The sequence below is a fragment of the Rhinatrema bivittatum genome, chromosome 11 (genome assembly GCF_901001135.1).
Source record: "Rhinatrema bivittatum chromosome 11, aRhiBiv1.1, whole genome shotgun sequence".
NCBI lineage: Eukaryota > Metazoa > Chordata > Amphibia > Gymnophiona > Rhinatrematidae > Rhinatrema > Rhinatrema bivittatum.
Window position 1 is genome coordinate 54,058,735 of NC_042625.1, and position 16,595 is coordinate 54,075,329.

At 48.2% G+C, this 16,595-nt stretch overlaps 1 protein-coding gene across 1 annotated transcript in view; it reads right to left on the reverse strand.

The window, feature by feature from the left end:
* Positions 1-12,068: 12,068 nt before the first annotated feature.
* RNF10 (ring finger protein 10) overlaps positions 12,069-16,595 on the reverse strand; it is a 44,817-nt gene continuing 40,290 nt past the window's right edge. The window contains exons 14-17 of the mRNA XM_029619095.1: positions 14,533-14,624; positions 14,328-14,388; positions 13,070-13,228; positions 12,069-12,813 (exon numbers count right to left, since the gene is read on the reverse strand). Coding sequence (XP_029474955.1) covers positions 12,740-12,813; positions 13,070-13,228; positions 14,328-14,388; positions 14,533-14,624 — 386 coding nt within the window. The 3' untranslated portion in view covers positions 12,069-12,739. The remainder of the gene's footprint in view (positions 12,814-13,069; positions 13,229-14,327; positions 14,389-14,532; positions 14,625-16,595) is intronic.

Here is a 16,595-nt window from a genome sequence, read left to right on the forward strand (position 1 = left end):
TCCTCACTGGAGGGGAGGGAGCTGTACTATCAGCTGTCACCCCCACAGCCCAGAAAGAGCAAGTTTGGGGTTCTCAGCTCCTGTTCATTCTTAAATTACTACTAGGGAGGATGACCTCACAACCCTCTAGGAGGATCCAGAAGTTTTGTCTTTTAATCTTTTTTTTTTTCCCTCTTTCTAGACTGCAGGTTTTACTCCATCTACTGTGGATAGAGAAATACTGAGGGACTGCAGGTGGCACATGGGTTATGTACAGTGTCAGTGAAATTTTATCTCCATCTGCTGGCAGGGAGGCAAAACCCAGGCGTCTGGACTGATCCGGCTATGTACAGGGAAAGGAAAATTGGTTCTTACCTGCTAATTTTCGTTCCTGTAGTATGACGGATCAGTCTAGACCGTGGGTTGAGCCTCCTGTCCAGCAGATGGAGAAAGACCAAAACTGAAAGCGTATCCTATATCAGGACAGAGCCTAAACTGCATCCCTGCAGTATAAAATACTTTCAAAGCAGATATAACTCCCCAAAATTCAAGCAACTAAATAACAAGAAAACTAAGAAATTGAACCATTGAAAGAATTCTGTATGAACAACACTCTTGCATAGAGATACATTCTCATTGTCATCGGGTAGATGCTTCCGGTGTCTTTAAGTACAATAAAAAACAAAACCCAGGTATTCGAAAAACCTGTAAAGGAAGACACTTCGAGCAGACGAAACAGATAGAACGGGAGGGTGTCTGGATTGATCCGTAGTATTACAGGAACGAAAATTAGCAGGTAAGAACCACATTTTCCTCTCTCTGTACGTACCTGGATCAGTCCAGACCGTGGGATGTCCCAAAGCTTCTCTAAACGGGTGGGACCGAGATAGTCCCACTCTAAGAACCTGCCGCCCAAAGGAGCCAAAAAACTGGAGCCTGTACATCGAGGCGGTAATGACAAGTAAAGTTATGCAGAGATTTTCCAGTAGCTGCCCTGCATATTTCCTGCAGAGAGACAGACTGACTCTCCGCCCAAGAAGTGGCTTGAGAACGTAAGGAGTGGGCCTTTTAGGCCCTTCCGGAACCAGTCGGCCCTTGCAGATGTAAGCAGACGCAATGGCCTCCTTTAGCCAACGCACAATAGTGGCCATGGAAGCCTTATTACCTTTATTTCGCCCACTCCACAGAATAAACAAGTGGTCAGAGACCCGGAACTCTTTGTAACCTGAAGGTAATGCAGCAAGACCAGTTTCACATCGAGGTGCCACAGATCACCCCCAGCTGTATTTGCTACTTCTGACAAAGAAAAAGCCAGAAGTTCCACGGACTGATTGACATGAAACAAAGACACTACCTTTGGCAAAAAAAAAAAGAGGGTACAGTCTTAAGGGATACCCCTGAATCCGAGAAACGTATAAAAGGTTCTCTACACAACGCTTGAAGCTCTGAAATTCTTCTGGCTGAACAAATGGACACCAAGAAGACGGTTTTGAGAGTCAAATCCTTGAGCGTAGCTCTCCTTAAGGGCTTCGCAGAGAACCCGGAGAACTAAGTTAAGACTCCACGAGGGACAAGTAGCCCGCACCGGCGGCTTTAAATGTTTGACCCCCTTGAGGAAGCGAACGACATCTGGATGAGCCGCCACTGCATAGCCATCAACGTTGCCTAGGAGGGAGCCGAGAGCAGAGACCTGCACCCATAAGGAGCTGAAAGACAAACCTTTGGAGAGGCCATTCTGTAGGAAAGAAAAGATCTGGGAGACCGGGGCTTTATGGGCTGACACTCCCGAAGTGGCACACGCGTTATTGAACACCTTCCAGACCCGGACATAAGCGAGAGAGGTAGCCGGTTTCCGGGTTCTGAAAAGCATGGATAACACCTCTTCCTTATATCCCTTCTTTCTCAACCTCTGCCATTCAAAAGCCAGGCCGCTAGACAAAAGCGATCTGCCTGATCAAAAAATACGGGACCCTGCTAAAGAGGGTGAGGGAGATGACAGAGGCGGAGAGGGCCGTCTGTCACGAGGTTTACCAGATCTGCGAACCACGGTCGGCGAGGCCATTCTGGAGCCACTAGGATGACGGGGCCCTGGTGGAGCTCGATTCTTCTTAACACTTTGCCCACCAGCGGCCAAGAGGGAAACACATTATAGGAGAACGTCTCGAGGCCAGGGAAGGACCAATGCATCCACTCCTTCTGCGCAATGTTCCCTTCTGGGGCTGAAGAGCCGAGGCGCCTTCGCATTGTTCATTGTGGCCATCAGATCCAGGTGTGGGGGGTCTCCACCTGTGGACAATCAGATTCATCGCCCTGTCCAAAAACTCCCACTCGCTGGGATCTAACCTCTGGTGACTGAGGAAATCGGCTTGAACATTCTCTTTCCCCGCAACTTGGGACGCTGCTAGGCGCTCTAGCTGATGCTCCGCCCAAGCGAAGAGCTTGCTGGCTTCCAGAGCCATCAGGCGATTCCTGGTGCCTCCCTGTCGATTGATGTAGGCCACTGTGGTGGAATTGTCAGAGAATCTGTACCGCCTTGCGATGGAGTAGGGGGAGGAATGCCTTAAAAGCCAGGTATACTGCTCGAGCTTCCAATCAGTTGATGTGCCAGCGAGATTGGATTGGGGACAAGTAGCCTTGAGTAGACTGGGTCTGGCACACCGCTCCCAACCGGAGAGACTGGCGTCCGTCGTGACAATGATCCACTGTGGAGTCTGGAGGGACACTCCCTTCAGTAGGTGGGCGGGCAGGCGAGAGCCACCATTGTAGCTCGGCGACAGTAGACTGACAGCGGGAGAGGCATATGAAACTGTTCAGGCACCGGCTTCCAGTGGGATAGTAAACTTTCTGTAACGGATGCATATGCGCAAAAGCCCAAGGGACCAGATCGATAGTGGAGGCCATGGAGCTCAAAACCTGAAGGTAATCCCAGGCCGTGGGTAGCAGGAGAGAAACGAGCGCACTTGGTCCCCGAGTTTAGGCGCTCGAGTCTGGAAGGAAGACTTTGCCGACTCGGGTGTCGAAGCGCGCTCCCAAGAATTCCAGAGTCTGTGAAGGCTGAAGCTTGCTCTTGGGAAAGTTGATGATCCAGCCCTGGGAGGTCAGAACAGCCAGGACCTTCCTGACTGCCAGCTCGCAAAGGGCCACCGATTTGGCCCAGATGAGCCAATCACCTAGGTAGGGATGTACCAGCACTCTGTCTCAACGAAGGGAGGCCGCCACAACCACCAGGACCTTGGTGAAAGTGCACGGCGCCGTGGCTAGACCGAATGGGAGTGCTCGGAACTGGAAATGTTGGCCCAGTATCTCGAAGCGAAGATATTGCTAATGGTCGCAGCGAATCGGAATGTGCAAGTAGGCCTCCATCAGGTCGAGCGATGCCAGGAATTCTCCTGAGCGCACCGCCGCTATGACCACCCTCAGGGTTTCCATTCGAAAATGGGGAACCTTGAAAGCTCGGTTGACACTCTTGAGATCCAAAATTGGACGAAAGGAGCCTTCCTTTTTTGGGACAAAAAAGTAGATGAAATATTGGCCAGCTCCTTGTTCCTCCTCTGGTACTGGGACTATGGCACCTAGTTCCAGTAGTCTGTTTAGGGTCTAATTGACCGCAGGCCTCTTCCGACTTCCGCAGGGGGAGATTAAGTGAAGGTCCGGTAGCTGTCGAGCAAATTCTAACACGTAGCCTTTTTCTATTACCTCTAGGATCCACTGATCCGTCGTTATTTTGGCCCATTCTTCAAGAAACAGGGACATACGTCCACCTAAGTTTCGATTGGAGGAATGGGCCGGCCATAGGAGGACTTTGCCATCGAATGTTGCTGACTACCATCCCGGAAGGGTTGCCCTCCACAAAAGGAATGAGACCAGGACTGGGATCTGGAAGCAGTCCCTCTGGCAAAGGAACCCCATGCTCTTGTGTTATATCTACATTGACCTCTGAATTGAGTGCGAGAGGGAAAGAACACCAGAGACTGTTTCGAACAGCTTATGAACTTTATTTTCTCCCAGAGATTTAATAAGCTGCTCTAGGTCCTCCCCAAAAAGCAACTGACCCTTGAAGGGGAGAGTGCCTAACTGCGCCTTAGAAGAAGCATCTGCAGGAGACGGGTGACGTCACGCACCTGAATGGCGGTCTGAGTCAGTTGCTCCGGAGTGCCTAACGCTACTATTGCGGAGAATCGAGCACCATCCGTCCTTCATTGCATTCAAGCGATTATATCGGTATCCTAGCACTACCACGAAATGACATCCAAACGTAAAGGGCCCGATTTGAGACAGTTTACTTATGCGAAGGGGAAAGAAGAAGAAGGGCCTACTGACGACCACGATCCGCCGACCGAAACCGCCGAGGAGATGGAGGAGGGCGTGAATTCCGAAGCGGAGCTGGGCCACAAAGATACTACTATGCCCACCCGGGATGAATTCCGCCGCTGGTTCCAAGATCTTCGCCAGGATATGAAAACTAACAAACGGGAGATGATGGCGCAAATGGCGGAACTGAGGGAAGATATGGCGGCCATAGGTCGGCGAGTTGATGACTGCGATATCCGCTTGGAGGGCCAAGAAATACGCCTCGCTCAGATGCAGGAAGCGGAGGCCTCTCTGACTCAGAAATTAGAGGACGTTACTGCAAAATTGGAAGATCTCGAGAACAGAAGCCGCAGATGTAATCTGCGGTTTCGGGGTATCCCAGAGACTGAGCTCTATGCCGATTGCGAGGCGGTGGTGCGCTCCCTGTGTAAGTTTTTTCTCTCACCTGAAACGTCAGGGGAGCCTTCGGCAGCAGACCTGGACATTGAGATTGAGAGGGCACATCGTACCCTGGGTCCTCGTGGCAATAATCAGCCGCGTGATATCATAGCCTGCTTCTTGCGATTTCCCATCAAGGAGAAGATTCTGACGGTGGCGCGCCGGCAGCAATCCTGGCAGTGGGAGTCGCACCAAATTGCGGTGTTCGCCGATATTTCCTCCATCACATTGAAAAAAAGGCACGAATACCAACCTGTAACATCGGTGCTCCGGCGGGAGTTAATTCGTTACCGGTGGTTGTTTCCGGGGGGTCTAGCGGTCACCATTCAAGGAGTTACATCTAAGGCCCTCAGCGTCACGGAGGCGGCAGCCATTTTGACAACTGCAGGATTTCCAGTTGCAGTACCAGCGCCGCAGCCTCAGCGTACGAGGCCAGAGGGCAGAAGATGGCAGCGTGTGGAGAATGGGGGGGGTCGCCGGTTGCGCCGGAACGCCAGTGGACAGTTGGCAGCATCGAAGGAGACCCGAGAAGGGACCTGATGTGATTTTCTATCATGGACTTGTTGAGTATTTACATCTGAACTGACTTTAAGGGGAGTGCGGTTGGCGCAATAGCGTTTGGTGGGGGCGATACGCACTGGTTGTTTGGGTTAACGAGATGCGTGCTGCATCAGGGGACGAAAGTCGGATTGTTTTACATGTGAATGTTTATAGGTAGCTCGGTTCATAACGTGTTTAAGGTTACGGGCACTGGAGTAGCGGAGGGTCGCTGCAGGGACTTCCCTGGTCTCCTCTGCTCCAGCAGACGCGTCATGCGAGTATGGCGCAAATTTCTACAGGGGGGTGGGGGGAGGGGGGAGGGACGGGGGTCAGAGGGGAATGCGGAAAGATAGGATAACTGTAGTGTATGGCAAATGTAGGTTTGATATTGTGACTGGGGAGCTTATAATTTTGCTAAGGTGGAGCGGATGGGTAAAATGGGCCATACTGAGAGTCTGGTTTGGTACTCATGCTATCCCTGTGCCACTGGTGGCTAGCAATACCTTTTTGTGATGGCGGTCCATATTTATTCTCTCAATGTTAAGGGGCTCCACACCCCCAGAAAACGCCATCTCCTCCGACAGGATATTAAATCCCTGGGTGCCCAGATAATCTGTCTCCAAGAGACCCACTTAACTAAAAGGTATGAGCATTTATTACATTGGCCAGAGTTCCCCCACGGGGTGTTCTCAGCGGCCAGGCCAAAGGCGAAATATACGGGAGTATGTATCATTTTCTGTCGAGGGGAGGATTATGTTATACGCAAACATGTCAGTGATGAGAATGGGCGCTTTGTGCTAGTAGTTTTTGACTAACAGGGGACCACCTATACACTATTGACTATATATGCGCCTAATGATCATCAAAGGGATTTCTATTCCCAGATTGATGAATTACTAGATAAAGAAGGGGAGGGACTACCAATAGTGGTGGGCGATTTTAATTTGACCCTTGATCCCCTTTTGGACACATCTAAGGGGTGTCAAACCGGTTCACGCTCTCATCGTCAGCGTTTGAAGTCCCTTATACGTACCTGGCAATTGGTTGATCCCTGGAGACAGCAGAATCCCACGGGACGAGAATATACTTTTTTCTCTGCCTCCCACCAATCATACTCCCGTATTGACTTCTTTTTGATCGATTCCCAACTGGTGGACAGAATTGGGGATGCCGATGTACAGACCATTACGTGGTCCGATCATGCCTCTATAACTTTAAAGCTACGGGGTAGCCATGTAAATTCAGGCAATAAAACTTGGAAGTTCAATGACACCTTATTGAGGGATGATGAATTTCGCCAACAGCTGATAGCAGACATTCAGGAATATGTGGAGTTTAATAAGGGGACGCCCACCTTGATCTGGGACTGCCTTAAAGCAGTCTTGAGAGGCAAATGTATATCCCAGGGAGCATATGTGAAGCGTACTAAATTAGCACACCAAAAGCTGCTTCTTCAGAAGATTGAGACCCTGGCCAGGGATCACAAAAAAACACTCTCGGGTGCTACATATACTTCCTTACAGAAGGCCCGAATGGAATTACAAACGCTGGCCTCGGCTGAGCTGACAGACAAACTAAGAATGATGAATTTAGAAAGATACGCCTGGGGAAATAGATCTGGGAAACTATTGGCCAGATATTTACGGCGTAGACAAACTCAGAATCAGATTTTGGGAATTCAAGCGGTAGGGGGTGCTTTGTTAACCTCCCCCCCGGATATTCGCAGACGCTTCCAGGAATTCTATGGCACTCTGTATTCAGCTGAAACGCATATTACTGCAGACCAGATCCAGGAGTATTTGGATAAGGTCACTCTCCCTGTTTTAACGTCCGAAGAACGGCACATGCTAGACCAGGAGATCTCCGTCCTAGAAATACAATGGGCCATTAAAGATCTCAAGGCCAATAAGGCTCCGGGCCTTGATGGCTACACGCCCCATTTTTACAAAACCTTAGCCGACTCCTTAACCCCTTTGCTTGGGGAGTTATTCAACTATTTGAGAGGGGGGGATCCCTTGCGGTCAGGTTCTAATGAAGCCGGAATCACCATCCTTGGGAAACCGGGGAGAGACCCCACTCAGTGTGGCTCGTATAGGCCCATCTCCCTTCTCAATATTGACCTTAAACTTTTAGCTAAAATTTTGGCAAATAGGATGAATAGGGTCATGGGGAAGTTAGTGCATACGGATCAGGCAGGGTTCATTCCTGGCAGAATGGCAGCGGACAACATCCATAAAATCGTGGATTTAATTGGGTGGGCTAGGAGAGAGGGGGTGCCGATGGTCTTGCTCTCTGTAGATGCAGAGAAGGCCTTCGACATGGTGCACTGGCAATTTTTATTCCAGACTTTGCGTGCCATGAACTTCGGGGATAAATTTCTAACGTGGTTAAGGTTATTATATACCGACCCCTCGGCTCGAGTAAAGGTTAATGGAACTTACTCTGAAGCCTTTGCCATTCAGCGGGGAACTCGGCAAGGCTGTCCCCTGTCACCTCTATTGTTCGCCTTGTTTTTGGAACCGCTGGCCACAACGGTGCGTGCTTCCCCGGGGATTTGTGGGGTAGAGATAGGAGCTGGGTCCTATAAAATGTCCATGTTTGCGGATGACATTTTGTTTACCCTGACCAAGCCGGCCTTGTCATTAAAGGGGGCTTTAGATGCTTTACGAACCTTTGGGGCAGTCTCTGGCTTTAAGCTTAATGTAGACAAATCCGAGATTCTTAATATTACCCTGCCCTCCTTGGAGCTGTTAGCCCTCAAACAACAGTTTCAGTTCCGCTGGGCATCTTCCAAAATAAAATATTTGGGTGTCTACATTAGTAAAGATCCAGCGGAGCTCTATCAGCTGAACTACCCGCCCCTAATCCGTAAAATCTTTGATGATCTGGATCGTTGGTCCGAACTATATCTCTCATGGACGGGGAGGATAGCGTCGGTCAAAATGAATGTGCTTCCCCGGCTGGGCTATTTATTTCAGGCGCTCCCGATTTCTATCCCTGATACGATAGTTAATAGTTGGCAGAAGCGTATCTTCTCCTATATATGGAAACGTCGCCCTCCCAGGGTTTCTAGAGCGGTCTTGTACCGACCTCGCCTGAGGGGGGGGTTGGGAGTCCCCAATTTGAGGTGGTACCTAGTAGCATCCCAATTAAGAGCTTTGTTTGATTTGCACAGACTAAAAGAGCAGAAGCAATGGGCGGTAATTGCCCAAGAGCGGGTGGGCGTGACTCCTCTTCGTTCCCTCATATGGCAGCCTAAAAATACACGTCTTCCCTTGGACCGGGCTACAGCCTCAACTACTCATGTCATTTTGCTTTGGGATAAGTGGAAGATACCGCTGACGGGAGATAGACGGTACTACTATAGTTCTAGCTTTCAAACGAATTCTAAATTTCCTGCGGGTCAGATATCCAGCACTTTTGGTAATTGGAATGCGAAAGGGATTAAAAGCTTTGGCCAATTATGGGGTATGGAGGGTCTTATCCCGTTTACAACCTTGCAGGAAAGGTATGGCTTATCACAGGGAGATGTATTCCTCTACCTCCAAATTAGACATTTCCTCCAGGCAGAGAGGGTGGGGAGTGATTTAGCCCTGGGGAAAACCCAGTTTGAGTCCTGGTGTGACCAAGCGGATACTTTGAGGAAGGCAATATCACAGGTCTATAATTATCTCAATAAGGATCCTATGGTCAAACCTCCATATATGCAGGCTTGGGAAAGAGATTTGGCACGATCCTTGTCGGACGAGACATGGGATCAGATCTTTGCTGGCACTAAAAAAGGACTCCCCTACTCACAGTTGATGGAAAATAGGTACAAGATATTACTCCGCTGGTATTATACGCCTGCTAGGCTACACAAGTTTAAACCTACCTATGATATACGATGCTGGAAGGGATGTGGGGAAGACGGCACGTTCTACCATATGTGGTGGACCTGCCCCTATGTAATGCAATTTTGGGCTGCCTTGACCTCCCTTCTACGAGAGGTATTGGGGAGTGAGATAGTTCTCACACCGGAACAGGTGTTACTGAATATGCCATGGGACTTGCCAGCGCTTAAGGGAAAATTGGTTACTTATATTGTCTCAGCTGCTAAATGCCAGGTCGCCTTGGAGTGGAAATTGCCTGGTCCTATTGCATTTGAGAAAATTCATGGTCGTCTGCAGACTCTCAGTCTGTTGCATGACAGCGTTGGTTCTTTTCAAGCCAGAGAGGTGGCCTTGTCAAAGAGGGTGTGGCAACCTTACAGGGATTGGCAAACACAAAAGGATCTTTGAGTTTTTTTTACTCTCCTATTATTCTGTTTTACCATCAGCTATGATTGTACATCCTTTACACACGGTTTCCTCCCTGTTCTTCTCAGTAACTGGTAGGGGGGGGGGGATGGGTGGGGACATTGTAGATAAGAGAGTTGTTGCATATTAACTTATAACTTGTTACTGGAACGATATCTATTGTTTGGATACCATGCTTTTCTTGTTCATGGCTTATTCGTTCATGATATGCTTGTCTGTATTTTGCACACTTTCAATAAAAAACTTTAATTACAAAAAAGAAGAAGCATCTGCAGACCAATTCCTCAGCCAGAGAAGACATCTGGCCGAAACAGTGGCGACCATAACTCTGGCCTGTACACGAAGAAGATCGTAAGGGGCATCCGCCCCATATGCTATGATACCTTTTAACTGCTCCGCCTGCTCTGCCTCTGCAGACGGGAGGTCTTGGGTGCTGAGTAATTGCTGAACCCACCTGAGGCTTGCCTGCTGCATGAGACTGCTGCAAATTGAAGTTTTGTCCTTCGGAGTTCGGGCGACAAAGATACGCTTGAGATAAAATTCCAATTTACGGTCCTGAACATCCTTCAAGGCTGTAGCCCCCACAACAGGAATGGTGGTGTGCTTGGTAACCACCGAGACAGAAGAATCTACTTTAGGCATTTTAAGCATATTCAAACATTCCTCAGGGATAGAGCTTACCCATAGCCCTAGCCACTCGTAGTCCTGCCTCAGGGGACTCCCATTCACGCAGGAGCATCAGCTTGTGCATAGGATGGGATGGGATGGAATGGAATGGAAAAGTACGTGGAGGAGCCCTAAGTCCCACCAGGACTGGGTCCGCGTTAGAAGCCATAGCGGTCATAACAGTGTCCTCCAGGGGCACCTTGATTCCCAGTTCCTGCAAAATGAAGGGAATGAGCGGTTCCAGTTCCTCCCTTTGAAATATGCGAAGCACCTGCGGTTCAACCCCCTCAAAGGGGGGAGGGAGGGGTTGGAAGCAGAGGATCCGGATCAGGGACCGACAGCAATTGAGGGGGGATCCAGAGGCGGCTGGACCCCCGGGACCACCCTTACTCTTTCAGAGCCCTGCCCTTCCGGTTCCTTTGGAGGTTGCGGAGGAGAAATCTGCAGGTTCTTAGGCGGGGGGGCCCTAGAGGGGGATCCTCCTCCTCCTGCAGACTAGCTAGAAAAGATTTGTGCATCAGGAGCACAAACTCTGTGGAAAAACAAGTCTTTTGGTTTCCCGGGGGGGGGGGGGGGGAAATCAGCCACCCCCTCAGGGGAATGAGGGGGGCTGAAATTGGGTGGAGAAATCACAAATCTGGCTCACCTTCTTGCAGCCCCATTTCAGCATCGGAGACTGATTCCAAAATGGCCACCGTTCCCACGATTTTTCGGGTCGGGAACGGCCTGGCCACGCATCGAGCAGCTCGTCCCCGGGTGCCGTAGTCAGGGGTGCTGAGGAAGGGCCCTCTCCACCCAGCAGGCACCTGGAGCAAAGACCTGTGCGGGAAAGCCTCGTGACAGACTCCCCACAGGCACACAAATGCAGGATCGCGGCATCAGCACTTAGAAAAAAAATCACTGTGAAGAGAAAAAAAAAAACAGCTGAGCTGTGCCGGTCAGCAGCGGAGGTAGAGAATGAACCTGCACGCTGCCGGAGCTGTCCTCTGTTCTCAAAGAAAAAATAAACAGGGCTCAGTTAAAAGATTGTTCCTTTTTTTTTTTTTTTTTTTTAAACACAGAAGTGCATAGGAACTTTAAAAACCTTGGCCCTAAGTGGACAGCTTGCCAAGGGGGATTGACTGGACCACCAGTATCACCCCAGGTGGTCACCGGGAATGGGAGCCTAGGCTGAAGATTTCCAAGGAGCAAGGCCCCCAGCAGAGCGAGGAGACAGGACTGTCTCCTAGAAAGTTAGATAGAAAACTTTCAAAGTAAGTCTTTTTTTTTATATATATAGGCAAAAGCTAATATTTGCTTGATCCTTTAAGAAATAGTATGAAAACATCCCCCCTCAGGGACAAGATAAGGAGCTAAGAAGGGGAACCGCAAGTTCAACAGCCTGCATCTGCTGGAGACAGATGAATACTGAAGGGATGCAGGGTAGGTTCTGTCCTGATATAGGATACCCTTTCAGTTTTGGTCCGTCTCCATCTGCTGGACAGGAGGCTCAACGCATGGTCTGGACTGATCCGGGTACCTACAGGGAACTGTCATCTTAGCAGCTGGCATCTGAATTCTCTTCACCTGGCCTAGCTAGGCTTTAGGTTCCAGCATGAGAAGTACATACAGCATGTGGTGGAGACAATAGTGGCAGGCTGTCAGCAGGGAGGTACATGAAGGGTGACAGCAGTGATAGCTTGCTCTCTATCTGCTGGTCGGCACGCATAACCCGCTTGCGTGAATTACCCTGACTGGACAATGAGGAAAAGTTTAGTTTATCCAGACTCTTCCCATGCAGGGGGGGCAAGGGCCCTGTACCCAATACATTAAGTAAGACGACCAGAGCCTTTTCACTCCATTTATTACCACTTTTTGTTTTATTCAAGAAATCCTACATCACTTTCAAAGCAGAAGCAATGTATAATCAACAGCCCCCCCTCACCTCAAAAAAAAAAAAAAAAAGAAAAAAAAAAAAGCATGGGGCCCGTTTTCTAGTGCTTCATGCACCTCAAATCTGTTCACACCTCCCAACCTCTCTTCCAGGCACAGAATGGCCAAAAAATAAACATCAGCTAAACTGCAAGACTGTAAAGAGAGAATCAGAGCACTAAGCCTTATGCCTACAACTTAACTGTAATACTCAACCTAGAGGTACCTTGAAAAGCAACATCCTCCTTCCATGTGTCCCTTCCCTTCCCCCACACAACAGACATCAGTATAGATGCTCCTAGAACTATCAATCATTTACCCAAACACTGAAATGTGAGGAATGGGAAGGGGGGCTCTGGCAGCCAATCCTGCTCAGGGGAGAGGGGGGTGGGGGTTATATATCTATTCCTGTTGAGTCAATGGTAATGCTTGTGATTAGTCCATTTTGGGCCCTGATGGACTCCTCCAGATCATGAAGAAGCAGGACAGTATAAGTGAGCACAAGGTATACTGCATATAGCGGAAAGGTCCTGCACTACTCGTGGCACCTTCCCCAGCTGGGGATGGAGAGTGCAGACATGTAGGCCCCTGCTACTTCACTTGGTGTGATGAATGGATGTGCTGAACAGCAGCTTTTGTTTCTGTTTCTTTCGTTTCTTTCCTTTTTCCACTGTAGATAAAGCACAAAATACAAAACACACAGCTCAGAACAGGGAAAAGGGGTGGATGGGTGATGAGAGAGCAGCACGAGTTGGAAGGCTCCCATAATACAGTTGTGTCATACATTCCACTGCTTGCTCCACAATGTATTAAAATACAGCACCATTATTTATACAAGGTGCCTAAGGGTCATTGGCCTATCACTCACTCACCTCTACCAAAAAGGGGCTTGTTACCCTTCTCCTTTCCCTCCTCAACCCTCTTACCAGCAAGCTGATGGGAGGCAGGTGGGTTGTCTAGTTTCAGGAAGGCAGCTTCAATGGCTTGGCTGAAGGAGTTCTGGAAGCTGGGTACTGGGACCTGGTCAGAGTTATCACTTTCAGCATCACTGTCCCCAGCAGCAATAGGTACTGAGCAGTTCTCATCTGCAAGAGAGTGTCATTACTTCTAGCATTACAGCCTCTTCCTCCTAGAATTAATGCATAATGCCCACTCCTGCCACCACATGCACTAGTATTGAAAACCCCCCCCCCCCCCCCATCTCACTACCTTTCTCAAGGGCCCTGGTTTGCTGGGACAGCTCAGGGGTAGATTCTGTGGCACATCTCCATTAGCATGTGTTTTTTATTGGTTACTATGCTCACATGCAATTTTTAGAGAAAAGTCTGTATATTCAAATATTGTATTACTGTTAAAATGAAGGCATTCCAACAAAGAAGCAGTAATTACAAGAGCTTTTGCTTCTTATCCTACCTTCTGATTTGTCTCATCCTTCAGTACTACCTCCGTCCCCATCCATCCTTTTATCAAGTTTCCTTTTCCCCACCTCTCCAATCCTACTGCTAGCAATCCTCCATGACTGCTGCAGCTGTTTTATGGCAGTGTTTCCCAACCCTCTCTTCTGGAGGGCACACCTATATCAGTCAGGATTTCCATAATGAATATGCAAGAGATTTGTACACACTGGCTCTGTGTATGCAAGTCACTCATGCATATTCATTGTGGCAATCCTGAAAACCTGACTGGGTAGGTGTGCTTCTAGGAGAGGTTAGGGAAACATTGCTGTGGCACTAGGAATAAACAAGACTGAAGGTAGGAAAAGGAGCAAATGACAGGAGGCAACAGCATATGCTGAAAAGAGCAGCAGATGCTGCAGGGGTAGTCAATTCCAGTCCTCAAGAGCCACAAACAGGTCTGCGTTTCAGAATATCCCTAATGAATATATATGAGGTATTTGTATGCCCTGCTTCTATCTCATGAATATTCATTGGGAATAATCTGAAAACCAAACCTGGTTGATGCACTCGAGGACTGGAGTTGCCTACCCTGAGATATTGGGTAGAACAGCTTAGGAGCTGTCCCAAACTAAGACAGTATACCAACTAGTTTGTGTTTTCAGGATTGCCACAATAAATATGCAGCTCTCTCAAGCATAGCCCTTGAAGCAATTCTGAAAACCCAAATGGTTAGCAGGGCCTCCAGGAGAGGGGATCCATTCCTCTTCCTGCCATTGTTGTCCCATACCTTTTTTCATTAGAGCAGCTTTTGGCCACACTTCACATTTTGCTTTTCCTGTGCTCAGCATCTAAAAAACGTAATAAATAAATAAATAGAAATATATCTAACATTTTATTTTATTTCCTTGTCCTCTCCCAAGTTTCCTCCATTTCCTTCATCAACCAAGTCTAGCTGCATCCACCCATATGTCCTCAGAATGTGGAGTTCTTACCTGCGCAAAAGAAGGTGAGAGAGACCCCTCTTCCCCTTTAAGTGCAGGGCCATCTTGTTTCAGCATTGCGGAAAGTGGAATCAGCATGGAATCTTCATGAAAGCAAAAGCTAAGTTAAAGATCTACACTCCTCCCCCTCCAGCACAATCAAAGCAAACATGGAACGTGTAGCGTAAAAGTACAAAGGTTTTCTAATTCCCAATGAAGAGGTCATGTGATATGGACAGTTGATTCTAATGTACAGCAAGAGAAATCTTGTACTTCCTTTTTGCTTTCAAGGCATTGCAGGCTCCATAATTCTCTATCAAGCTCCCTGCAGACTACATGGTCAAGCACCCTTGGCACCACTCTTTACTAATTTTCCCTCCCCAGGGCAGAGTACACTGCTGCAGCATTGCCAGATCATAACTGTCCCAATGAATAGGAATTTGAACCAATTCCCTGCACTATAAGGAGTACTTGAGGTTTACACATTTACACTGGGATGGCAAAGCAGTATGTCCTAGTCAAGCTGAGTCAATTTTATATAATTTGGACTTTATTACCCATCTGTTTTAATAAGAAAGTCACCCAAAGTGGGGAACATCATATTAGGACAGCAGAATGTCATTAAGTATATTAGAGCAGCAGCATAAAAATCAGAGGGTTATCAGCTCAACAGTATTAAAATGCACATTAAAAGGACTAAACTATAAGTCAATAAACTAATTAAGCATAAGCAGCAGTTCAGCAAAATATTGGTGACTAACTCAAAATAAGTTCACATTAAACACCATCTCAGCAAAAATAGGATGTAGCAAGGGGCACTCCTTCTGTGACTAACCAAGATGGAAGTATGAACCAGAAGTTCTGCACCCCTGATCCCTATTTCCACTTGCATTCCACAAAGTTTGTTTTTTGCTATCCCTAGCTGTTTTATTGTTGGCTAAGTGTTTTGGATGGCGTCCAAGCAAAAAAAGGAAAGTTGAGTTCTTATCTGCTAAAGGAAAATTAGTTTCTTACCTGATAATTTTCGTTCCTGTAGTACCAAGGATCAGTCCAGACTGCTGGGTTATGCCTCCCCTCCAGCAGATGGAGTCAGAGAAAAGCTGAAAAGCACCCCCTAGATATACTGGTGTGCCACCTGCGATCCCTCAGTATATGCGATATCAAAGCAGAAGGAACTAAATAAACACTTCCGCCAACAAACCTTTTGTGCTCTTGTTTTTTTGTTGTTTTTTTTAAAACCACTGACCAGATCAAGCGGTAACCTCCTTGAACGACAGAAAACACAGTAGATTAGAATGCAACTCAAACAACTTACCGGTTAAATTGTGTAAACTCTTGTAAGTAAAACCTGTAAGAGTAGATCACTGCCACCAAAAACACAAGCGGCTCTCAGAAAACAGACTTGGGCGGGCGCCTGGACTGATCCTTGGTACTACAGGAACGAAAATTATCAGGTAAGAAACTAATTTTCCTTTCCCTGTACGTACCAGGATCAGTCCAGACTGCTGGGATGTACCCGAGCCGCCTTAAATGGGGTGGGACCCCGAGAGTCCCGCTCGAATCACACTGCTCCCAAAAGACTCAGTCAACGGACCACGAACATCCAATCGATAATGCCTTGCAAAAGTATGCAAGGACTTCCAGGTGGCCGCCCTGCAAATCTCCTGTGAAGAAACAAACTGGCTTTCAGCCCATGAAGTCGCCTGAGAACGTAGAGTGTGAGCCTTCAGGAACAGCCTTACCACACCCAATGTATGTGGATGCAATTGCGGCCTTCAACCATCGAGCAATAGTTGCCTTGGATGCCTGAAGGCCCTTCTTGGGGCCATTCCACAACACGAACAGGTGATCCGATCTTCGAAACTCATTAGTCACCTCCAAATATCTGAGGAGTACCTGACGGACATCCAAACGCTTCAAGTCCCGACCTTGAGTAGACCTAAGCTCCTCCTCCGAAAAGGAAGGCAATTCCACCGTCTGATTAACATGAAAGGCCGAAACCACCTTTGGCAGAAGGAAGGTACTGTGCGCAAGGAGACTCCCGACTCTGAAATCCGCAAGAACGGTTCCCTACA